Below are 24,634 nucleotides of genomic sequence, written 5' to 3'. Positions count from 1 at the left end.
GTCCGACGACACACCCACGCAAACCATATAGTAGTACTATGAGCAAGGGACAGTCAGCCCATAAGTCTAGACCAGTTTATTACGTGGTTCGTATTTTAATGAAATTAAAGGTGGACGCTCGAGTCCCGTGGCACAAGGTGTGCCGTGCGTATCTCGCGTACCTATACAGGGTGCCTCTATTATACGTTCAACAACATAATGATGCTAAAGCACACTCGGACGATCAGCATTCCCAAATGATAATTCACTTCCTAAGATTCCCTCTACCGCCTGGCTGCTTACTGGTGTCTTATACGCGTACTGGGCAATACTAGCATCTTGGCAATGAAGTAATTGCACGTGGCGGTTGACATTGTTTCTATTCCAGTACACCCAGTAGACAACAAACAGTGTTACATGCGTGACATAGAAAATGTGGTAACGAAGGGTTGGGTCGAGCTGGACGGCCAGTATCATGACAACGCGTTATTAACGAAGTCCGCCTGTGCATTATTGGTCAACAGTGCCAGACTTGTCAGCGTTCTGATTAAAATTGAACAGATCCAAGTTCCATTACTTGAATAGTTCCAAGTCCTGCCATAAAGAAGAGACGCTCGTCAAAGTCAGGAATCGCGAAACGATCGGAACAGTGGAAAGCCTTCCGGTGTGCATTTGCCAGAACCATTACTTCCTGTCGGAAACGCATTTCCATGACACTCGGGTGAAACGGTACCTTATACTGACGCGATGCGCAGTAAACACCAGCGATAATAACGATTCTAATTAGCGTGGGTAGCTGCGTGACATGTAGGGCACGGCCAATTCAAAACGGAGGAGTTCTTTACGTTCGCATAGAGCTACCTAGCGGGAGAAAATCTCAGATCCTATCGCTCCTAATGCCTTCTCACGTGCGTTCCTCCTCGCATTAGTTTGGAACCATAGACGAACTCCATTACAAACCGAATGTTTCTTCTTCTGATAGAGAAACTGCAGTACCGTTAAAAAAAGGAAAAATTCTTACTCCTATCGCACAGTGCACTAACTACATATTTGAGTAAGCGACATTTCGAGTGACAAACTGTTACACCTGAAGGCATTGTATTAATAGGGCGATGATGATGAAGAGGTGGAAGAGGAGAAGGGTGACGAGGAAGAGACGAGTAATTCTTTCTAAGCATCGAGTATCTCTTAGTTGCCGTTGGTGCTGGTCGTGCTGGTGGCCCGGAGCAGCCCGGAGAGAATAGTTTAGGCTGCCGAGGGGCACGTGTTACCCCCACGCCAGAAGCGCGAGTGGAGGGGGCGAGCCAGTCCGTCGTTTCAGGAGTAAAGCCAAGGCTCAGTAATATCGCGGAGCGCAACTTGTTGGCGTCTTTGGGTTTTCTCTCTTAGAAAATAGTGAGCAAGAGAGAATCGAAGAAGCAGAAGTGCGAGAAAGAGCAACAAACTAGATAAAGACAAGTAAAAGACGGGAAAAAAGTGTGATCGGGCATTGTTAGCCTTGTTTGTCGTGGCTGTACGTTCACGTGTGAATGTTTCTCTGCTTCTCGGATGGTCTAGTGCGGCAGGAGTGTGTCGAGTATAGTAAAGGTGCATCGAAGCGTACCCAACGAGCGATAGCTAAGTTTCACTGTGTTTGGAACAGCAATTCAGACGTGTATCGCAATCAAACGCAATGAGGAGAATCGCGAGAGAGCGAGGGAATAAAATATTTGGATTCCGGGTTAAACGGTAAGCGTTGTCCCAGTGAGAAGTAAACAGGAGGTGGGGACTCTCTCTCTCTCGCGTCTCGCCCACCGGTGACAGACCAACAGACCAACAGACCAACAGAGCAACAGAGCGTCGTGCGCGAACCGTGTCGTCGTGGCCAGGCTTATCATTCGAAGAGGAGGTGAGCGTCTCAACGTCGCGTCACACGTGAATCATTCTAGAGGTATCCGCTCGGAGATTCCCAGCGTGACAACCAGTGACGACGGCATTGTCTCCAGGTATTTTTCTGAGTGTCCTACTAAGAACGTTTTATGTGATTGACGACCGTAACGCGAGTGCTAACACGTCGTGGGAGGTGCTGACGCAAGCTCGACGGTTTTCGTGCTTGCCTGTGATTTCGTGTTTTGTTGGTGCTTTGGAGTGCTGTGTATCCGTGTCCCTGCGTGTTCCTACGCGTTTAAGTGCCTGCGCTCAGAGGTGGATACGTGTGTCGTCTCTCCGACGATCAAGTGTGAGTTCTCGTCATTTTACGAAGAAGAGTAATCCCGGAAGCCGCTATATTGGAGAGAAAGCGGGAAAGCGGCGTGCCGCTGTTCTGTGTGCCGCGGCAAAGACGCTCGTCTCAATCTGAAAAGGTAAGAAATTATTTTATTTTCTACCACTTGGTCTTCCTCCTGTCGAAGTAGACTCATTTGTCACTGGGCCCCTATGAATAACACTTAGGAGTATCGGTCTCCTATCTTCAGGAACATTGAGCTTTCGAGCCGGACAAGGCCGAGGCGTTTAATCTACAATGGTATTTTGATATTCTGGCGTGTCAGGCGTGGGCAGTTCCGCGTGGGTCGAAGGAAATCGTCCATCTCGCTGCCGAATAGTCTCTCCTCCTCACCTAAAACTCACGTGTCCCTCGGGATTGAATTCTTCCTTGACTTTCGGCCGAAGAAGGTCCGGCATGCCGCTACGAGAATGTGGAGAAAGAATCTTCGCTACCTCCCCCCTCGACATGTGGTCGTTCCTCGAGCGGAAAAGCGCCTCAGGAATTGAAATGAGCGACCTTCGACTAGTGTCGACTGTTCTTAAAGCCATTGTTGACTTCGCAACGCTTTAGGATTCGTGGCACGTCCCACCGTGTTCGTTATTACAATGATTTCCGGTCCTAAAAAGCAGCGTTGGTCCCAATGGCAACTCCTAGCGGAATTCTAGTGGAAATGTGTCGGTGCTGTAATATCGTCAATTGTATGTCAGGACGCAGCTGCGATGCCACGACTGCATGAGCACCCCTGGTGCATACCTGACTGCACGCACGCATCCTACTACTCGCTACCTTTTTATTATTTATCCGCGTTACGCGCGCCCAGTGCATTGACTCGCTGCATGCCATTGGTCACCCGCGTGAAGTTAGCCCTCCGATAATGACAATGACAGTTTGTGCTCTCCTCATCTTTTATGCGAATCCTGTCTTCATCCTGTATTCGTCATATAATCAAATATCTCTGCTTGAGATATAGTTGGCATCAATTTCTAACGAGATGAGAAAAAGGCTGCTCGAATTCCAGCGAGGTCGAAGCGGGGAGCCCGATCGAAGCCTCTACGCGCAGCAGACTCGATTACAGATCCCGCATCCCTCATCCTGTTGACGAGATAGATTTCTCACGTGCCACACCGGGACCTCCTACGAGGAGCCCACGACCTTTTTCGCGCTTCCGCTCGTACCTCCGCCTCGAGAATTACCGATGATGCGTAAGAATCGGGACCTAATTGGCAGTAGGCGCAATATGAGCCACTTCGACAACCGGCCAGAGCTAAACTCCCTGGATATATGGAGCGACTTGCTTCTCGCACTGGAGCTGTCGAGGAACTGCGGGCTTCGCTGGATACTCGGGACGCAGTTCGAATCTGTGGCAGGGATGAGCTGGCTGGAACATGGGAAGTGGATAGAGTCCGAGCAATGGCTTGGAAACGCGAAGACGGGCTCTCGCCCTCGTCCTGTTTCCCTCGCAAGACAATCTGCCTCGCGCAGGAGGAAGTCCATCGCAGCATTCAGGTTGATCGCTCGCTTCCTTTCTTCGAGCAGCTGAGCAGCAGGACGCGCCGAGATTAAGTCGCGGAGGCCCAATCGGTTCAACTCGCTTTGAGATATCAGTCCGCGTGCAAAGAAACACGCAAACAAGCAAACTGTTAGGCAAGCAAGAGGAGTGGACGCACGGACGGACAGCCGGGCAGCCGGGCAGCCGGGCGTGCGGGCAGGCAGAATAACTGGCAAGCAAGCGAGCGAGCAGGATGTAGCTTCTTTAAAGAGGAGAACGTAATTAATTGAAACCGGACGAGGCGATTGACCTCTTGAAACTGTCGGGACGCCGTTGTGCAACTGGAAAAACCTTTTGTATGCACAGGCGTTTCGTAGATTCACTTTCTCCTTTGTTAAGAAAATTCTCAAGGGTGCGCGCGAGGGTGGATTTCGACTGAAGAAGAAATTGAAGAATGCGCGTTGGCGGATTTTGTCGATATTCCAGGACACGCTTCTCTTGGCTACGGAATTAGGACATACGTCTTTCTAGCTTTGGAGCTCGGGTCGTCTTCTCACTCTGTTTCGCAATTTGCCCTTCTTGGTATTGCTTGGTATTTCATTGTTTATGCGCGAATGGGAAGCGCACAAAGAGAAGCAATACGGAAGAATCGCTGAGGTGTAGGGTGCCGCTAGCGTCGAAGGATCCTAACAGAAAGGAGTTGCCCGAATAAGAAAAGGGCAGTCTCTCGAGAGGGGTGCATATTTTGATCCGACTACGATATTCGGGGGTGGCTCCCATTCTGGCGCCGACGTCAATCTCAAATGTTCCCCCGGAGCCCGCGACCCTTTGGCAGCCCCCGAAGAAGGAGAATGGCGCGTGTTGTTTCAAAGAACTGCCTATTCCCAAACGGGATCCGGTCGATCCTGCAAGATAATCCTCCGCCCTTCGCCAATTCAGAATCGTAAATATGCCTAGAGCTGTAATTGAGCTTTCCCCCGAGCAAGGCGAACCAAGGAAAACGTAAGACGCTCGCGCGCGAGAGCGCAAGTCAAGGATACAGGCGGTTCTTATGGAAGACGGCGACGTTCACGGCCACTGGCGACTTGGCGAGGAAAAAGAAGGGTGGAGGGCTGTGGAGCAGGGATGAATTAATGTAGGCGATCACGCAACGAACTAGGAGCAGCGGATCGTGGGAATAGGGCGCGATTAGCTCGTTCGACTTTGCTTTTTCTCTGTCTCTCGAAACGAGCGATGCGCGCGCCCTCGTTCGGCGCCCGACGCGCAACGTCTCTTTCCCGTCTAACCGTCTAACCGCCTAACCGTCTAACCGTAAAGGCACAGAACCGTAGAGCCCCCAAGACTTCTTCTGCCTACTTATCATCCTCCCCGTAGGAAACGTCAGCCGGCACACCAGAGCCAAGACAGCCTGCAGGCCGCGTCCGAGCACCATTCTTCCCGTTCGTCCGTCCTGCCGATTCGAACGGTTTCTCGAAATCGGTTGGCGCGTTTCGCAATTGTCCCCGCGTTGTCCTCAGCGATCTCGCGCAATTGCGCCAGCCACATTGATCGACGGGCACATTGCGCGGGTGAACAATAGGAAGTCGATTTCGTTTCGGTTCTTACGCTTTTCTCCCTTCGTCGACGACGCTGCGATCGTCAAGATCTCAAGATCTTAAGAAGCGGTCATTGACCTCCGATTCCTCTATCGCTCTCTTCCTCCTGCGTCTTTGCAACCCTTCCCGTGTCCACGGCAGCGCACCTATAGGAGCCACCGAGCGAGCACGGGCACGAGTAGGCGACCGGAGCTCGTATTGGGTCAGTGGCGTTGTAGTATTCGCTTCTCGTGCGGAGGAGGAGCGAAGGCGGAGGGGAGGGGAGGGAAAACGATAGAAGACCAGAGAAGAGTGGGAGTAAGCGTGCAAGTGGGGAAAGGGGAAGGGAATTCTTGGCTTCCCTCCCGCGCCCTCGCTCTCCCTTCGCCTGACTTGGCTCGAGTCTCAAGAGTAACGGCATCTCGGAGCCAGTCCCTCCGTCCGCCACCGGTTCCTCCTTGATGTCTACAAACCTGCCTCTGAATACTACAAGTCTCTACGCACTCCTCGGGAAGCGAGAAGGGAGAATCTCATTCTCCTGCTTCTCCTTTCCTCCCCCTCGCGCTTCTCCGCAGCAGCTGGATCGGTTCCCTCTGTAGCAATATCTGTGTCGTAGGACGAGGACGATGACCAGGTTGTCTCCGGACGTTTGCGATATTTGCGTGTGCGACGAAAGCATTACGACGATTTGCCGATGCTCGAAGATCAATCGATATATCGATCCATCACGAGGAGGCCGTGAACCTGGTCCAGTAGGAGCGTAAGGCATTGCTGCTGCGCCAGTAATAAAATTCTATTTCGAGCAGTCTGTCGACAGCGTCACCGAAGACCAGGAGCTTCGGCCGCAGGGCTTCATAACGACTGCGACTCCTTCGGCGGGAAGGAGGATCCGCTCGCCGATCAGGAGGAACCAATGCTCAACGTAATGGACTCTGCTGACAGTCTTAAGGTCTTTCGGTGTCCAAAGCAAAGCCTTCGGCAGGCGCCGTTTCCAGAGAGTGTCCGATCTCAATCCCTGAATCACATCCGAAACAACGAAGTCGTAGGAGCGCCTGGATTACGCTCGGCCCGCTTCGATTCTGGGTCACGTATCGCGATACTCGTTCTACCTGAGCTCTCGCGTCGTGAGGTCTCCCAATGTGCCGTGTGCATGCGTGTGCACACGAGCAGCACACGAGCAGCACACGAGCGCACAGGGCGGCGCGGCGTAAGCGGTGGAAGCAGCCGTATGCGCTCCGTAGGAGAGTGTGGAGGAGCATTGGCGGAGCCTTTCTATTTCAGTGAGAGACATGGGGTCACGTTACGCGACACGGTCACGCGAGCCCTCTCCCCTCCCCGCGGGCACCCGATTTCCCGATACCTGGGCGCGAGCGAACGATTTTCGAAATCGGCACGTACCGCTGCCAATAGAAAATCCGAACTGCTGTTGTCCCTGCAGTTCTCGCCTAGCCACGTCCCTGCGTGCTGCTTTGTCGGAGGCGAAGAGCCGTAATCGGTGCCTCCTTCGAGCATCTGGCACCTAGCAGCAGCACCTGCTTCTCCAGTTGATCGTCTTCGTCTTCTCCTCGTAGTCTCTCGATCTCTCGCTTCTCCTTCAAACGCACATCTGACAATGTTCTCTCTCGACTTTTGTCGGGCAACGTTCTTCCTCTTAGGCAGCTCCGACCCATCCTGGGTCCCTGGGTCTTCCTACTACTCGGCGCGCTCCTACGCAGAATGAAGTTAATCGGTCAAATCATTCCCGCAGTCAAGGTGCTTCCTTCCTCGACCCACACACGGCTTCGGGTTTTCTCATCAGGTGCGCGAGCACCAGTCTTCTTCCGTTCCTTCGCCGTCGCTGCGTCGCCGGAATTTCCGGATAACGCTGGCGCCAAAAGACGCGATTCACGCCGTAGCCGCGCTATCCAAAAGAGAAGGTCGTAAAACTCCAAGTCGGTCGCTTATTGGAAATGACTCTTCCAGTCTGGTGGCCTGAACGCGTTAGCCCATATCTAGCAGGTGTATGCGAACATACGTGAACATCCTCACGCGTACCGAGTAGCTAAGTGGAGGAGGTCAGCGCGAATAGGTGTTCGCAATCACGGAGCGGCGAGGCCTAGATAAGGACTAGCGCTCCGCGTGTGATGGTAGCAAGACTGATGATTCAAATGGCGCACCGTTGACGCTTCCTGGGAAGCGCACATTCCCCTTATCAGTACCGATAACGACGCCTAGGCACACGGGATAAGAGTTTTTTTTTTTTCACATAAATCCGAGAATGTCTTCGGGTGACGATATACAAATGTCACTGTCACTTTTCTGGGAAGTGATTCGCGGATGCCGATTGCTGTACGAATCATCAAAGTTTTCTACGTAGCCACCTTCTAGGCAGAGATCGCTGCGCCTGATATGGACTCGACAGAGCGGAATACATGAATACAGGGAGACCACGCTCCTTACGTAACATCCTCGATTTAATGGCGAAGAACCCGTGCGTTTTCCCCGCGCTCGCAATGCGTACCAACCTAACGCGGGCTCCGTGCTCTCTGCGGAAGTCGTTTACGTAAGTTAAGTACCGAGGGTAGCTACTCGTGGGAGGCGAAGCCGCCGACTACGTTGCTGGCGCTGAGGCGAACAAGAAGACAGGATGTTAGACAAGACGGAGGAGTTGCAGATCAGTGGGCAGAAAGTCGGGCGTCTTCGTTGGTGGCACAAAGGAACTGGGCGAGAAGGCTGAAGGATCGAGTCGAACCTTTGCTTCGATATCGTGCAAAGTTCCTTCGCCTTATGCTAAGGTGTCACGGAAGGACCAAAGGTCCTGGACGGCCTCGGCGGGCCTCAGCCCTTAGATCCTGGCACGTCCCGAGAAGCATGCATGAAATTGGTTACAGGAAGGGCTAGGTTAAAGGTCCCGACAACATACCGGGTGAACGAGTGCTACGGAGCAGCCAGGAGAGCATGAGGTGGTCAAGGGGGGACTTCCGGTGCCCCTCGTCCTGTACTCCACCTTCTCTACCCGATTCTCACCCGCGTGCTCCGCTTTCTCTCTCTCTCTCTCTCTTTCTCTCTCTCTCTCTCTCTCTCTCTCTCTCTCTCTCTCTCTCTCTCTCCATCCAAGTTGTGGACACAAAGCGCCCTGACCGCGCTGAGGGATAGAAAGGTTCTTCTGGGCATTGTAACGGCGCGACAGCCTACCTACCTTTCTACCTACCTAACTATCCGCCTATAACCTATCCACGCGACTTTGCTTTGTGAAGAGAGAAATACATGCGTAAGAGAGACAGAAGCAGCAAGAGTCGAAGAGAGGAATATCGTCTTGCTGCCAGATGACGCAGGAAAAAAAGTCCTTCCGAGGCAAATTCCTAAAATATGCGAGAGCATCGCCCGTCCCTCGGAACATCTTGAGACACGGTAATTCGTTTGGCGGCACCCGTGCACTTTAGAGTATTCGACATGTGGCAGATCAACGGGCATAATATGCCAGAGTAGTTTCTAATGTAATTCCGAGTTTAGCTATGCGGCGCTATGACACGTTTCCTGTTGTAAATACCCAAGAAGGGAGAGTTAGCTGGTCGATCAAGGAATCAGATAACCCGAAGCCTTTAACTTTAAAATTGTATCCATTGCATCTACCTTTCCCACTTGTCCTTTATCAGGCAAACTCGAAACCCTCGAGAGAGAGAGAGAGAGAGAGAGAGAGAGAGAGAGAGTCGGAACATGGCCGAGGGTCGGGCGCGCGTGTTGTTTAAATCTCATGGTGGGTGCAGGGAGAATATCAATCGATCGTTTCAATGCAGCCGAGTGATGGACGTTGCGTGGCGTTCTCAAGTCGGCAGCAAGAGAAGAAAATACATGTAACGGGTGCAGGGCTTGGAAGAAGATAGACGATACGAGTAGGAGGAGGTTGTGGAGGTTAGTGGAGTCGCTGGAGTCGCTGGAGTCGCGGTTAGGCGACGGAGCCTGTTGCGTCGTGCAGAACCAGAGGGCAACTGCATCGCACATTGTATTCAAATGGCATTCCAAGGCCTTTTCACGCTTAGACGCGACGCCGTGAGCCCGATAGTTTATTCCGAGGCGGGCCGAGGCCACGCTGGGCCACGTCAGAGGCCACGCTTCTCCCCGAGGAGGTGGCACGTCGTGATCCTCCGAGGAAACCTTTTAACGCGCTCGATCGCTCCTTCGCTTTTATTTATTCCGAATTTAATCGCGTCCGTTACGCCCTTTCCTGCCTTACGGCTCACTCGTTCGATTGCCTTTACGTTTTTTAACCCATTTCTTTCTATCCTTCTTCCTCCGTCTCCCTCTCTCTTTCTCTCTCTCTCTCTAGTGATGCTATTCGTATAGTAACCTCGTTGGCCGACGACACCGAAGGCGGACGAAAACAAAAATTCAAAGGGGAACTACATTTTCCAGTTTCCTACCACTACACTGGAGTCCTGCTAAAGAAATATCGCTGCGACGGAGTAGGACTCTCGTAGCTCGTAGATCGTAGTACGTGGCCGCGCGCCAAGTTTTTCTCGGATCTCGGCTGCGGCTTCTCGGTTCCACAATCCACACGCTGCTCTCTCTAGGGTCAATGCTCGAAACTCTGTTTGTTCCAGCTGCCGCGTCGTCTCTCGCGCTCGATTCCCATCATCGAGGAGCACCTACCTTTTTATGCCGTCCTTCGCAAGGAAACTTCCTCGACCTCTTCCCTTCCAATAGGAGTTAACTCCTACCTCGACTTCCTTTCCTTGGGGTCCACTTGGTTCAATTCACAGAGACCTTTTCTTCGCTGCACTTTCGTTTTGTAATCCAAGAGGCTACTCGGACGCTACCGAGGATTGGACACAATGAATCTAGAAGGCGGGACTGAAGGTCGGGAATGCCGAAAAACATTGGACGGCTACGCGTCTCGCGCGCGCGCGCCCTCGTGGCGTATTTGATGCCGGAGAGGAGACTTTCTGTGTGGATGAGTCTTTATGTTGAAGAGCCTCTTATGACTTTTAAATATCTTCCTCCCATTCTCTTGTGCTGCCACTTCCTGTCCCACCTCCCGCGACACGCCGAATCACCTTCCCGTGAGTTCGCCAAGGAAGGTTTTGGCGCGAGCGACAGGAAGGGCTCGGGCTGCGCGGCCTGCGCGGCCTGCCGGGATATTCATAGTTTGACCGTTAAACTGCATTCGAGTTACGGCGATTCTCGTGCCGGAGGACCCGCAAGAGAGTCAACCTGGTCAGAGTCCCTCGTGCGGCATTGCGGCTTAGGCCTCTGGCCTTCTTCTTGCAATCCGATGAGACATCCGGCAGCAATGCTATACGGCAGAGACGCATTTGAACGGAAGAAGTAAGAACACGGAGTGCATGCGCTATGCGAGCCGGCTGTAGGATCACGGTTTATCGACATGTGTTGCTGCTGTCTCCCGTAGGGAGGGGGAGGAGAGAAAGAGAGAAAGAGAGAACGAGAGAACGGGAGCAAAGGACTCGTGGAGCGTGAATTCATTAATAAATATGCTAATGGTCGCGGACAAACGCGCTGCCACGCGCTGTGTAACATCTGTCGCTTTCGATTTAATTAAACGTGTCTGATTGCCAGTGGGTGATCTAGAGCGAAGAGGATTCAGACATATATCCTCCTATGTCCTTTCTCGTTATATCCTCGTTCTGTCTGTTTCTTTTCTGCTTCGGCAGGAGAACGAGAAACAGTATAAAATAACTAAAACCTGAGAGTCTATATAGGTAGTAATAGTAGGCAGTGAGCGAGAGAGAGAGAGAGAGAGAGAGAGAGAGAAGGGCGCCCGATAGGCTACGTAGCTAGAAACTATTACGTCGACCGTTGCGCGTTGCCCCCCGGGGCTACCCGAGGCCTAGATAGAGCAGAAGTCGAACCAAGGCGAACCAAAGCACGCATTGTCCTCGCGCTACTCCAGGAGACGAGGAGTCTGACGGTCTCTCTCTCTCTCTCTCTCTCTCTCTCTCTCTCTCTCTCTCTCCGTCTCTGTCTCGTCTATGGGTTATGGGTTATGGGTTAGGGCCAGTTAACGTCGAGATACCGCACTCGTGCAGGCGCTCTCTCGCCGCTTTACTTCCTTTGTTTAGTCTGACGCTCGAGCGAAGTCCTTCTGATTGCGAGCGCCTTACACTCCGGGTCCGAAGTTACGTAATCGCGAGAGCGTGCAACGCTACGACTCCGACGTTCGCCACGCTTCGCCGTCTACGCTGCCTTACTCCCTCTCTTACGTATGCGCTCACGTGAAATTCGAGTCTACCTTGCGAGCAAGAGGAAAGATTAAAGAAAAAGCGAAAACTAATGGACACTCCGACGTTTGTCGCAAGCTAATCGAAGAGCAACTTTCGAAAGAGTCGATCCGAAAGAATGCGCACATCCGCCTCCAGCCTGCAACGACGTCGGCAAACGGCGCAAGGGGAAGATCGAGGAGCCAAGGACCCAAGTGGACCCTCCTGCCGGATGGAGACTCGTCCGCTCCACCCAACCTCACTGTCTCTAGGTCCTTCATCTAGGTCCTTGCCGATTGCTCGCTCTGTCTATGCCTACGTACAGAGACAAAGACTGCGATCTACGCAAGAGTCTTGCGAGACGATTCAAAGACGGTCTGCATGACCTTTCGACCCTTCCAATGCTACGCGCGCCATGCTCTTGCGCGGAGTCCTTCTTCTATGGGCTACGAGGAAAAGAGTTACGTGCACATCTCGTGTACTTTAAGCTGGACAAATACCGGATCTGTTATCAGTCAAAGGAGCCGACATTGGGCCTCTTATCTGCTTCGTGTGGCTGTTCAGGCGAAGACAGAGTCGCTTGTCGCTCGTGACAGGGGAAAGAGTTTAAAAACTCTTTCGTTCCGAGAGGCAGATGTGTTTGCCTTGGGGGAGGCAATTTCTGCGCCTTATTGTCGTGTAGCCACAGCCGTCCGGCTGTCCACTGGGCTGCAACGCTAACGGAAAAGGGAGTAACTCTCAATATTGACCTCGGTTTTTATCACCTATCCGATTTCACTGCTGACTCCTGCTTGTTCATTGAGCATAGTTTATGGAAGTTTATACGTCTATGATCCGCCATGCTTGCTAAGGCGCTAAGGCGTGATAGTGCGCACCAGACATCCTGCGGACATCGTGCTGCGCAAGCAGGTAGCCACCGGGAATATCGGTCCGTCATATTTTTAGAACCTGAAGGATCCAAGAAGACGCGTCCTGTGATAGGATCGACTGTCACGGCGGAAGGATGCATGGAAAGTTTAAGGGAAAAAAGGAGGCCTTCCTTCACCTCGTTATCCCAAATATTATGAATTCCCTTGACGTTGTATAAACAGACTCCCAGGATGCGCGATGGTGCGCGATGCCGTTATGCTGGCCTACGCGTCACTGACGCTGAACACCCTGTCCCCTTCACGAACTATGGGAAAGTTCTGTCTACCTCAAATATTTGTCTATTACGATAACTCAGCCCTTCCGCGAGGATCGAAGTGCTCGAGGCGCAAATCGATGATGGATCAGCCATTGCGCAACTAGAGGTCCGCGCGTCGGTTACTCGAACTCGCACTGTGCCGTCGCTCCGATTCGTCTTTCTCTCCAGCGCCGCCGCCTCCCACGGGATCAGCGATAGGGAATCGCTCCAGGAATTACCACTCTGCCGAATGGAATCGCGCGATAACGTTAATGGCATTTTTGACTGCAGCGAACGCGTGTCTCTTAGACGAACCAATCGGCCGACACCTGAACATCCTGACCGCTGCTGCACCTTATTCAGCCGTCTCTACGAGAGACCCGCACAGTCCCACGTAGGAAAATAATGACTCGTAGCGAATGGAATTAATTCCGCAAGGCCCGACGGGCATCGTTCTCGCGAATAAGTGGAGCAATAAGAATTGTAACGATCGGCATTTGCATAAATCAATCGAGAGCGATCCTTGCTGCTCCCGCTCCGCGCCCGATCGAGCTCAGCCTCGACGAACGCCACAACGATTCACTCGAAGGGAAAAAGTCAGGCAGTCGACGGCTGTCAGTCGCTCGCTCGTGGATTTCCACGAGGCGTAAGAGGATCTGACCCAAATGCGATTAGCGGGAAGAAGCAGGGCTGGAGAGAGAGGGTGTTGGGGGTTCGATGGCGGATTCGGTGGGCCTGGGAGCGGGGCCAGTTACCGGCATACGGGCACGGGGCAGCTGTCGTCGCGATTATTTACCCAGTGGCGTCGGCAATGCTGCTTCGACTCGAGCGATCGACTCGTGAAACATGACAGCACATCGTACCCGAATTCAAATAGGAGGAAGCGCGTCCTAGGGGAATTTCACGAAGGCAGCCAGTCGCCTCGTGATCAGAGCTTTCCGGCCGTCTTTCGGGCCCCGGGCACAAAAATTCCTTCCCTTTTTTCGATCCCTACGCTACTGCGAGGGTGGCATCAAGGAATGCGATCTCTCGAGGGGCCCTGTCGAGCCTCGGCCGGGCACGTCTTATGTTACGTAACCGAGGCAGGACGAGGCAGGACGAGGCAGGACGAGGCAGGACGAGGCTCCACCCAATTGCACGTGTAAGAATAACAAGAGCGGGACACTATAACAACACTACCAGCAGCAACGACGACGCAAGACGGCGAGGCGCAGAATACGCAGGGCGGAGGCAGAAACAAACGGAGCAGAATCAAGAATGGTGCTGTCGGACCTGGCTGCGTGTAACCGAGATGAGTCACGATCCTACGGATACGAATAACGTTGGACCCAGCTCGGAGCGAGGCCACTGCTTGCCGAGTGAACAGGCCCCGCATTCCGATCCAATTGCCCGGAATTGACCGAATAAATTCATCGCGGTTTATGGAAAGACCGTAAACGAGAGCCCGAGTGGCTCGAGTTGTGCGGACAGAGGCTGATGATTTTATGTTGGCAGCTCTGTGGCTTCTCATTGCCGACAATCGGTACGCGCCAGCGTATGCAAGCAACGGCCCCCCGGAACGATCTGCTCCAGAAGAAGAGCAAGAAGAAGCGGGGAAATAAAAAGGCCGAGGGTCCCCTTCTGCGCGGGGAAGGATGCGGGACGAGAAAGTGCAAAAAAGGGCTGCCTCGCGTACCGAAGTAGACTAGCAGCGCGGGAGTGAGGATTTGAGGCCGGCGAGTCCGAGTAGATCGGGAACCTATACGTCTCGGTGGAGCCCACGAGCAGGGGACTAGACGCGGACAGCCGTGCCAGAGCGTCGGGTTCGACGCCCGAAGTCTCCTCCCTTCCCATTAAACGATTAGCACTGCTTCGCAGAAACGACGCCTGCGTCGAGGCGACTTCGCACGCACCGTGCGACTCCTTCGAGACCAGCAGGGAGCAAAAGTCGGATCGAGGCGACGGAAAGTTGGATGACTCGAGTACTGAAATCCATGCGTCGCGACGCATCGCGGGCTACAAGGAGGCCAATTAATTGCAGTCAACCTCCCGTGCCGATGGACCTTTACGATTTATTGCTCTTATCAGGGATACTTTGGTACTCCGAAGTGCACTCTACCGATATGCGATACTTGGAATGTCTCTCGCATAATGGCGCAACGCGTTCACGGATGAGCCAAGACGATCCTCGCTCCTTGATCCGCTGCCCCCGATTACTGCTTACTCTCGATCATCCCGCGACCGTCGGCGCTGCAGGAACGGTATGGCTCACCGTTGTGTTTCCTTATAAGCATCTCTGCCTCTAGGAGTCCACCTTCCACGTAGAGTAATTCTCGAGTGCGCCTGTAGGCGCGTCCCACTGGCGACTGGCGACCGGCGACTGGCGACCGGATGGAAGAAGAGGAGGGAGACTGGCCGAAATGCATGTGCTCCTCGAACGGGCTGCCAAGTAGACGACCTGCCAACTCGGTCTGCCAAGTCAAGCAGTCTCGTCGCGACACGCGGTCAGCGTCCGAAGACTCGGAATATATACGTGAACTCGTGATTACCGCATGTCTCGTAATCGCACGGTAGCCCCGGATCGTAATTAACTCGTACGCAATGCGGGTGCGCACGCACGTTCACGCGAATCGCGCCCACCGTGTCTCTTGCACGTGTGCGCGCGTGTGGGTACACGTGGATGCCAGGCACGATTGGGCTGAGAAAATCCGAGCGGCGCTTTCCCGGGTCGCGAGGGATCGTGCAGCTTCCCCATGGTCGCCCCACCAGAGAGAAAGGAATCTCCTCGAGGAGTAGGTCAACGAGTTGGGAACGCTTCGCTCGCGTCTATACTGGCGCCTCTATTGGCTCCTATTGGCTCCAGCCTTCCTGTCCATCCACTCGTCCCTAGAGCTAGAGACCCCTAGCATCGGCCGATACCTAAATGTCCACCTCCTTTGTCTCCGTAATCATTTGTCGGAGATCCATCGAAGACGTTTAGACGTTGGGTTTAGCGATGCGCAAGGACCGCGTCAAGAAGTCACGATTATTTACATAACTAGTTCGACTTGTCAGCGTTACATTCCTCGAGCGAAGGCATCGATAATGTGGAATGCGGCAAAGGAAACGTAACCCCGGGATTGAGGTGTTTGAATGTTCGCAGGGAAATCGCGTGGCCGACGGAGCAGGAATCAGAGGTGGAAGGGTGGAAGGGTGGAAGGGTGGAAGGGTGGACGCGCAGTAAGTACACAGTGCGCCAGCTAGTAGGGCGGGAGAATCGTAGAAAGGAGCAGCGTGCTGGTCGGCCGGGGAGGCCATCCGTGGAAACTATCGAAGCAGATATCCTTGCTCGCTTGTACGGTGTGCCTGGGGAGATCGACGATTTTCCATCGGCCATTGCCGATTCACCTGTGCGCGCAGGCACGGCTAGCCAGCGCGGGGACGGAGGGTGTCTATGGGGCTCTTCAGCTGCCTCCGGGCGCATCTAGAGACTCGCGGTTGCACGCACCTTGAACATTCCCATGACGCACACCGAGGCGCGGGCAACGGACGGACTGGTTGTGCGCCACCCTCTGCAGAACCTGATACACTCGTGGACGCTTCCCTCCCTGCCTTCCTCTAGAGGTTCGCTTCTCGTTCCTCGGGCACCTTGAAGCTCCTATTCTTCCTATTCTTCCTATTCGATACCTCGGCGGCGACAGTGATGCGATCGCTTCGCCTCGCTTTTTACTTTCTCCTCTCTCTTCGTCCTGAGCTGCTGGTCGTTCGAAGGATTGCGTCACTCGACAGGATCAGGATCTGAGAAGAAATCCCTTGTCGGTTTAAAGCCATTCTGACGCGAGACGTCCGGGAGCCCGGGAGCAGGAACCGGCGTCAGTCGGCGTCAGTCGGCGTCAGCCCACCAAATCGGACAGCGACGCGCCACCAATAAATTAAACGGTTAGAGCACCGATGCGGGATTGCCGCTCGTTTCGGTACGTTATACCGTTTATGTAGACCGTGGAACGTGAACGTAGCCATCGTAGGCTCGGCAGGGCACAATATGGCCGATATGCCAGCCTGGAACTTTCGCCAAAGAAGAGGATCAACCCCGCGGAGCGTCTCGACTTCGTAGGGAACGCGAACGACTCGCGGCAGACTCCCGCTAGACCGCTAGACTCGACGCCTCGAGGTTTCCTCTCGCCACCTAGACTCGATCCTTGTACTTCTCTCTCGGGAGAAGTACAAATAATAGCACTGGCAGTCTTTGCTTCTCTCACCACGACTGCCACTCCTATTAGCACCTTTTATTCCCACGTTCCCTCGAAGGGATCGACGCGTTGATGTAGACTGCGGCCGGCCGAGTACCGGTTTGCCTATTATCCCACGCGACTTCTCGATCATCGGGGGATACACTCCGATTCCGGGAAACTCGAATGGCCGGAGTAAGAGGCGCCTCGTACTACTCGCGCTACTTGTGCTACTTGTGCTGATCGTACGACCCGCTTCCACTATATTCGAAGCAACTATACCTGCTGCACTGCCTACCGTGGGAGTGTTGCCTCTCCCAGGATTGAATGGGATCGTATCTCTCTTTCTCTCTCTCTCTCTCTCTCGCTCTCGCTCTCTGGTATAACCTTGCACGAGTGGAAGTAGGAGCAGAGGAGGAGGCCGAGGTCGAGAATCGGTCAAATGGTTTTACGTCAAAGAGATTAACGTATTCGAGAAGGGATCTGCGCAGACGGCATTCCTACGGGCCCAAACGAGCAAGGACTCTTCGCGGGATCCTGTTCCGGTAACGAACGATCGCTTCGTATGATAATTTATGCCCGCTGTAGCATCACCATTTGGCTAGGAGGTGCGAATGAGCAATAAACATGCGCGGAGGTACCTCATCAGCCTCATCAGCCTCATCAGCCTCGTCAACTTGAAACTTACACAGAAGGAAGAAAACTAACGGAAGCATTTAAGAGTATGGATCGATCAGTGAGATTTTATCTACGTTTATATTATGCCGTGGAAAAACTGATTCCCTTATTTTTCTTCTCCCGCCACTTTCTTCCCGATCCTCTTTCTCTCTCTCTCTCTCTCTCTCTCTCTCTCTCTCTCTCTCTCTCTCTCTCTCCCACTGTTCTGCCAGAAAAAGAGACTGCCCGACACCTCGTGTCCTCGGAAGCCCGAATGCCCGTACGACTGATAGCGTCTCCATGGATGCCGTGTCACTTGATCTCGCGTGGGACGTCGTCTCCTTGAAATCAATCCCATCTTATATACGATCCGATTAATCGATCCACCCACAGATCCACATACTCGGATGCTCGCGGATACTCTCTCGTGTATTAAGACTTCGTCGAAGGAGGTACATGTGCCCCGCCTATGTATGTCGTTCCTGCGAATCCTGGTTTCTGGTTGACGTAGCCTTATCGGTTCTGCGAGCCAGAGCAGCAGCCCAGTAGCCCAGTAGTCCAGTAGCATGGCGTGGCACAAAGTGACGCCTGGAATCCCCGGAATGCGTGGAATGCGTGGAATGCATGGAATGCACGGCTGGCTGACCCTCCTCGGTCATTCATGCCGAATAGCTACGGGCGAGCTGGTGAGCGTCGCTCGAGCGAGTGCCGACCCACGAAGACTCGAACTGAGAAACCTTTTCTGAGCAGTTCGAGCCCGGCGTCCGGCGTCCGGCGCCGCAGTAGCGAACCGAATTGGATTTTACGGAAACGCCATTGCGAGATAACCTCTTTAAAGATTTCTATGTTGCCGGCTGTTAATCTGGACGATCTCCGAATTCGGTGCATCGTCAAACTGTTCTGAGAGATCTTAATTTACTTTCAGGATGACGAGATGATCGCGAGCCTTCCGGTGAACGGCGGGGGAGGAGGCGGCGGTGGAGGCGGCGGCAGCGTCGGTGCCGGCGGAGGTGGGATAGGACCGATAAGCCGTGTTGGGCGAGGAGTCACTCTGCACAGATCCAACTCCAGCCTAGAGTTACCTCACAGTCCTGACCCTTCGTCCCGGGTGCCTGACACTCCTCTCCGTCGGGAGTATGGCTCCCACGGGAGCATCGACGTAGTCGCCCAATCCGTGTCAGTCGGCGAGAACTTTTTCGCCATGTTCCAAGACTTCCGTCCGGTCGAGAATCGTTCTGGTCCTGTGCCCGGGGACTTCCTGAGACGCGTCCAGGACGGTCAAGCGGCTTCGGACGTGAGCGAGGTCTGTGGGGTGGGTCCTACTGGATCCAGTCCGAAACTCCGGCTGAAGCTCAATCGTCTCTGGGGCGGGAAGCCCCCTCGGGGCGCCGAAGAGTCTTGCTCGAGTCCGGTCGTTTCTGCCGACGTGGAGGAAAGACACAGGAGAAGAGCCTTCGCTCACTACGACTGCCAGTCTCTTACTGCCAACCTGGGCTACGCCGCGAAACTCCGTGGAATTTTGCTGGCTAGAAGAAGGAACACGGCTACAGGAGCATCGGCAGCGAGTTCCCTCAGAGCATCCACTCCCGACGAGGCACCGGAAGAGGATGCTGGCGACGGGAAGGGAAACGATCTTCTGGAGTCTTGCCCGTTCTTCCGGAACGAGACGGGCGGCGAGGGCGAACGCGAAGTCGGTCTGACTCGCTGCCCTAATGTCAATGGGGTTCACAGACCACCCTTGGCTTATGGGATTTCCGTTCTGGAACCGCCACCCGGTGAAACTCTTTGGAAACATACCTGCCCCCTGCAGAAGCGTCCCCTGCCCATCGAGAGCGTCGACGAAGGGGCGCATTATTACCGAAGATACTTCCTCGGTAAGTTGAACGCGTCTTCTTGTCCTCTGTGTCTTGTCATCTAGGCTTTGACATTTCTATGAGAGACTGTCGAAAGGGTTAAGTAGTTACTATGTTGAGAAAATATTTGATGCAGGTCGAGAACATCAAAATTGGTTTGGAATGGACGAACAGCTGGGGCCAGTGGCCATCAGCATCCGCAAGGACGCCAACCAGTATCGGATCATCGTGCGCACCTCCGAACTGCTCACTCTACGGGGCACAGTGCCAGAGGAAGCTCTGGGCATCAGGCCCCAGGGGAGACCACCGACCAGAGAGCTCCTGGAACTGGTCGCACCGGAAGTCCAGCTTGGTTGTCTCAGACTGGGAACTCCTACCGCAGAGGAACCCGTAGCTCGGCTGGATGAACAGGGACTGTCAAATAGGTACAAAGTCGGTGTGCTCTACTGCAGAACCGGACAACGTACCGAGGAGGAGATGTATAACAACCAGCACGCTGGTCCCGCTTTCCTGGAGTTCCTCGACACGATCGGTAAGCCACGAGACTCCTGTTCTACTGGATTATGCTCCTACGAATAAACATTACAGGCCAAAGAATAAGACTGCGAGGCTTCGAGGGCTATAAGGCCGGCCTTGATACCCAGACGGATTCGACGGGGACCCACGCCGTCGCAGCGACTCATCGGGGCGCCGAAGTCACCTTTCACGTCTCAACTATGCTTCCTTTCACACCAAATAACAGACAGCAGCTTCTCCGAAAGCGACATATTGGAAATGACATCGTCACGATAGTCTTCCAGGTAGTCTCTTACTCGGTCGATCACGTAATATCGAACCACGTTCTCCTTACATACATCTTGCGACCGTTTCATCCTGTTCAGGAACCCGGAGCGTTGCCCTTCAGCCCTCGCAGGATACGTTCGCAGTTTCAACACGTATTTGTCATCGTGAAGGCAACCAATCCTTGCTCCGAGAACACACAGTACAGTATAGCCGTCTCCAGGAGCAAAGAGGTTCCCATATTTGGTCCACCAGTTCCCCCAGGTGCTACGTTCCCAAAGGGAAAAGCCTTCGCGGATTTCATCCTGGCGAAAGTCATCAATGCGGAGAATGCTGCCCACAGATCCGAGAAGTTTGCCACCATGGCTACCAGAACCAGACAGGAATACCTAAAGGACCTAACGACCAACTACTCCTCCGCCACGGTTGTTGACACTGGTCAAAAATTCTGTATGCAGTTTAAAATTTATTGTACTGACTGAAACTTATCAATTATCAATATTTCTTTGCTCAACGCTTTTTTTTTTTCCACAGCGATGCTATCCTTCAGTAGTAAGAAGAAGGTACCAGTGCGTCCTAGACTTTCGTGCGATGCGTCCCAACGCGGTGCAATCTGCTGGCAAGTCATCCTCGAAGACAGTAACCAGAACACGGACTGTTACTTGGGAATAAGCGTAGACACGATCGTCCTGATCGAGGAACACTCTCGGCAGATCGTTTTCGTGACGCCCTGCGTCAGCGTTCTCGGATGGCATGCTCAGACTAATAGGTTAAAATCGGATTCACTAAGCTTTTATCAAAAGAAATTCTTTAGTATAGTCCAAAAGCATTGATGACAGTTTGTCTCTCCGTAACAGTCTGCGCCTTTATCATCATCAAGGAGAATGCATCACTGTGCACGTGCGAGGGGACTACGGTGAACGGGACGAACTTATGGAAATCGTAGCTCGTCTGCGAGCTGTCACTCAAGGGTCACCAGCTTCGGAGCTCTCCCTCAAGAGGAACACTCTCGGGCAATTGGGTTTTCATGTGCAACCGGACGGAGTGGTCACACAGGTCGAGAGCATGGGTCTCTCCTGGCAAGCCGGACTCAGGCAAGGCTCCCGGCTCGTTGAAATATGTAAAGTAGCCGTGTCTACCCTAAGTCACGATCAGATGGTAGACCTCTTAAAGACCAGTGCTCAGGTGACAGTCACTGTCATCCCACCGACCAACGACGGCAGTCCCCGAAGGTAGAGCTCACGCTCCGGTACCTCAACTACTCTACCTAACAATGCCATTATCCAGTAAAGTATAATCTTTACAGAGGCTGTACCCTGCAGAATTGTCAGTATCTTTCAAGTAATTACGAAGGGGATTACGAAAACGTAACGAATCCTGACAGCACCCCGACGCAACAAACCGCCATGTCGCATCAGAAGCGATACGACCGCTCTTTCAGCCCTCCACGATCGAGCAACAGTTCCGGCTACGGCACAGGTTCCAGCTCCACGTCCTTCAACGATCCGCGATTCCCTCTCGAAGGAACAATGACAAGTAGCAGCAGCGGTCACAGCAGTACAGACGATAGATGGTGCGTTTTTAGCGAGGACATATTGCTTGCCGTTTTCCCTCCATTCCAGATATATGTAAGTTTGTTCCGTTCCAGGTATGAACTCCTGGACCCACAGGATCAGGATCCCGCGCATCGAACAGACGGTACTCCACCGCCCCTTCCTGCGCGTCATAACTACCAAGCCGTAACGCCGAACAAGAGTGCATCGAATCAAAAAAAAGAAAAGGAATCACAGTATGCGAGTGGAAAACAGCTTTCTGAAAATCCTAAACATTCCTATGGCCATGAACATTATCTCAGGGAGAATAACTATGCAACTACGCGCGTCGCTGAGTCTGGTAGACATGAAAATTATCATAGGCTAGAGAACGTGCATCACCGTGTTCAGGATCATCATGGATCCAACTATGTGAAGCTGCAGAAGGAGAGGTACGAGATCAAACAAGAGAATCTCTACGCTTCGCAACGTGATCTTCACAAGAGCGAATCCCACAACCACCAGAAGCTCACTGCCTCGAATTCATTGCCGCTGGCTCAGAATGCTGGCTACAGCCTTCCCAAGTCCGGTAGTAACAATAACTTGATGCGTTTCAACGAGTACGAGCAGACCAGTCATGGGAATTCCAAGTACGAGATCTACGAGGAGAAGAACTGCTGCGAGAGGCCGCCGGTTTCTAAATATGATCAGGACACGCGGCCAGGAGACAAGAAAACAATCAGCTACGACTTCCCCGAAGAACAATACGAGCGTCGCGGCAAATATGAAAGCGACATGATACGCAATGATATCAAATATGAAATGGAGAGTCAACCGGTGATACGAAAATTGGAGCAAACGGAGGGAAATCGCGAAAACATCCGTTTCGAAGTCTCGGCGCATGAATTTAAGGTCGGAGAGAAGGTTACCTGTCTGAAGGCGACCATGAGCGAGAGACCAATGCCTCACAAAGTGAGCATCGAGTACAGGCCAAAGGACTTTGCCTCGTCCAGTCTTCCGCCTGAGATGCGAATGGCAAACGACGGGAACTCGACGGACATCTCTACCCTACCGAGCGAAGATGAGTTGTCGAATGGCTCTGGTAACGTCTCCCCTAGATTGCGACGATCAAATAGGCATCGTGGTGGCAATTTGACTCCATCGAGCGGAGGATCAAGGAATCAGAGCCCCAGGCCTAAGCCAGGAGTTCGAAACTCCCATAGAAATTCGGCTAATTTGACTTCCAGTACGCTTCAAGAGGATCTCATGAAGCTTATTAATCCAGATTACATAGCTGACGAGAATCAGACGACTAACAATAATGTTACTAACGTGCTGACTAATAATCAAAATTCTAATAAAACAAATAACAATACGATCGAGATTCAGAATAGATGTCGCTCCAGAGAGAATCTCTGCGGTAACAGCGCTACTACTCTGAGTGTTCTACCCACGAATGGTCAAGAAAATGGGAACAATGGTTCTGAAGTTATTCTCACGATGGCCAGGCCAGCCACTGTCATCTCCAATGCCAGTACTGCCTCGAGTCCCGCACCTAGCGAGAATAAAATGTCCAAGGAAGAGAGGTACTTGAATTTTCCACAGTCTCTTACGCATTTTGCGTCCTATCCTTTATTCGCAAGACTAATATCACACCATCCCGTCATTTTTTTAGATTATCTCCCCGCGTCACAAAACCTCCTCATTCTACATCGAAACCTGCAAGCAACCTGACGACGGTCAGAGATTCAACGAAGCACCAATCCGACGCAGAGATTGACTGCTGGTCCAATCACGTGGATTCGAACGGTAGATCAGCGACGAAGCAGCACGGGCAAGATTGGTGCGACGAAAGACTCATCGACGGGACCAACGCTATAACGTAAATAAAGGAGACCCAGAGAGCGACAGGATACTTCAATTTTTAGCAGAAATTACATTATGGCTGATTTTGATCTTTCCAGGAATACCGTGACCGACCTACAGACTCACGTATCTACTCTAGAACTAAGGGTGGCTCGTGAGACTCGTCGACGACTCTCACTGGAGGATGAAGTACGTCGTCTGCGAGATGAGAATCGTCGACTACAGGACGAGAGTCACGCGGCTGCTCAGCAGCTTCGACGATTCACTGAGTGGTTTTTCCAAACGATCGATCATCAATAAGAAGTTTCACTCGCGTACCTTGAGCATCCTTCAAGATGGAGAATCGCAGAATCTCAATGGTTGCTGATCGCGATACGATAACGATAAATTTAATGCCAAATTTTCAAATGAGAAATAAATCGTCGTCGGATGATCATATAACTTTCTTAGAAGAAATCGCGCGATTTTCATCGTCGACGTGGAAAATAGCCAGTATTAGCGCGGCCATTCCTCTCACCAATTCATCCATATAAGACAGGTCGAAGGTCATCTTCAGTGAGCGGCAACCTTTGACCTTTTGTATTATAGCAAAACTAGGAGTAAGCGTAAAGTGTAAGTTACCAGCGTGCCGTACTCCATTAAGGGTAACATTCACGTGGACATGGAGCCACGCGTGGCTTCGCTGAAGACGCCATCGAAGACGCTTCACTCTGCGCCGTCACTGCGTAATATTCTACATTATATTAAAGACAACCAATTACCAAATATTACTGTTACACTGAGTTACGTTAGTCGACCTGTAATTTATTATTCATCTTTTCTATATTATAATCGTTTAACGCGTTATCACTCGTTCTACTTCTGGATGACTTATCTAATTTCAAGCATTCAATTATGATATTATTCAATATCATCACACCACAAGCGATTGCAATAATTTATCTTTCGAAGGAACTTGTCGAATATTTTTTTCCTGTAATCTTCCTTCGATCACGTAAAGATAATGCATCGCGACTCTGTTGTAAGTCATCCAATAAAAAAAGATATATCAATCAATTGCTAACGTTTCTCACTCTACCTTATTTATTTATCGAGAAGCAGATTTGGGGAAGG

At 52.4% G+C, this 24,634-nt stretch overlaps 1 protein-coding gene across 1 annotated transcript; it reads left to right on the top strand.

Moving 5' to 3' along the window:
• Positions 1 to 1,183: 1,183 nt before the first annotated feature.
• LOC107266047 (signal-induced proliferation-associated 1-like protein 1) lies at positions 1,184 to 24,577 on the top strand. The gene is made up of 11 exons (XM_015736161.2): positions 1,184 to 2,321; positions 18,416 to 19,364; positions 19,480 to 19,875; positions 19,932 to 20,143; positions 20,225 to 20,573; positions 20,658 to 20,892; positions 20,981 to 21,355; positions 21,430 to 21,696; positions 21,772 to 23,241; positions 23,331 to 23,537; positions 23,620 to 24,577. The coding sequence occupies exons 2-11, from the start codon at positions 18,425 to 18,427 to the stop codon at positions 23,819 to 23,821; spliced, it is 4,653 nt and encodes a 1,550-aa protein (XP_015591647.1). The 5' UTR covers positions 1,184 to 2,321; positions 18,416 to 18,424; the 3' UTR covers positions 23,822 to 24,577.
• Positions 24,578 to 24,634: the final 57 nt, after the last annotated feature.

The sequence above is a fragment of the Cephus cinctus genome, unplaced genomic scaffold (assembly GCF_000341935.2).
Source record: "Cephus cinctus unplaced genomic scaffold, Ccin1 Ccin1_scaffold0280, whole genome shotgun sequence".
Lineage (NCBI taxonomy): Eukaryota > Metazoa > Arthropoda > Insecta > Hymenoptera > Cephidae > Cephus > Cephus cinctus.
This window is presented reverse-complemented; position numbering and strand designations above follow the sequence as displayed.

Coding starts and splice junctions, on each gene's coding strand:
- LOC107266047 (XM_015736161.2), top strand. CDS start 18,425: ATGATCGCGAGCCTTCCGGTGAACGGCGGGGGAGGAGGCGGCGGTGGA. Junction 19,876..19,931: donor GGAGTTCCTCGACACGATCG/GTAAGCCACGAG, acceptor TAAACATTACAG/GCCAAAGAATAAGACTGCGA. Junction 23,538..23,619: donor GACGGGACCAACGCTATAAC/GTAAATAAAGGA, acceptor TGATCTTTCCAG/GAATACCGTGACCGACCTAC.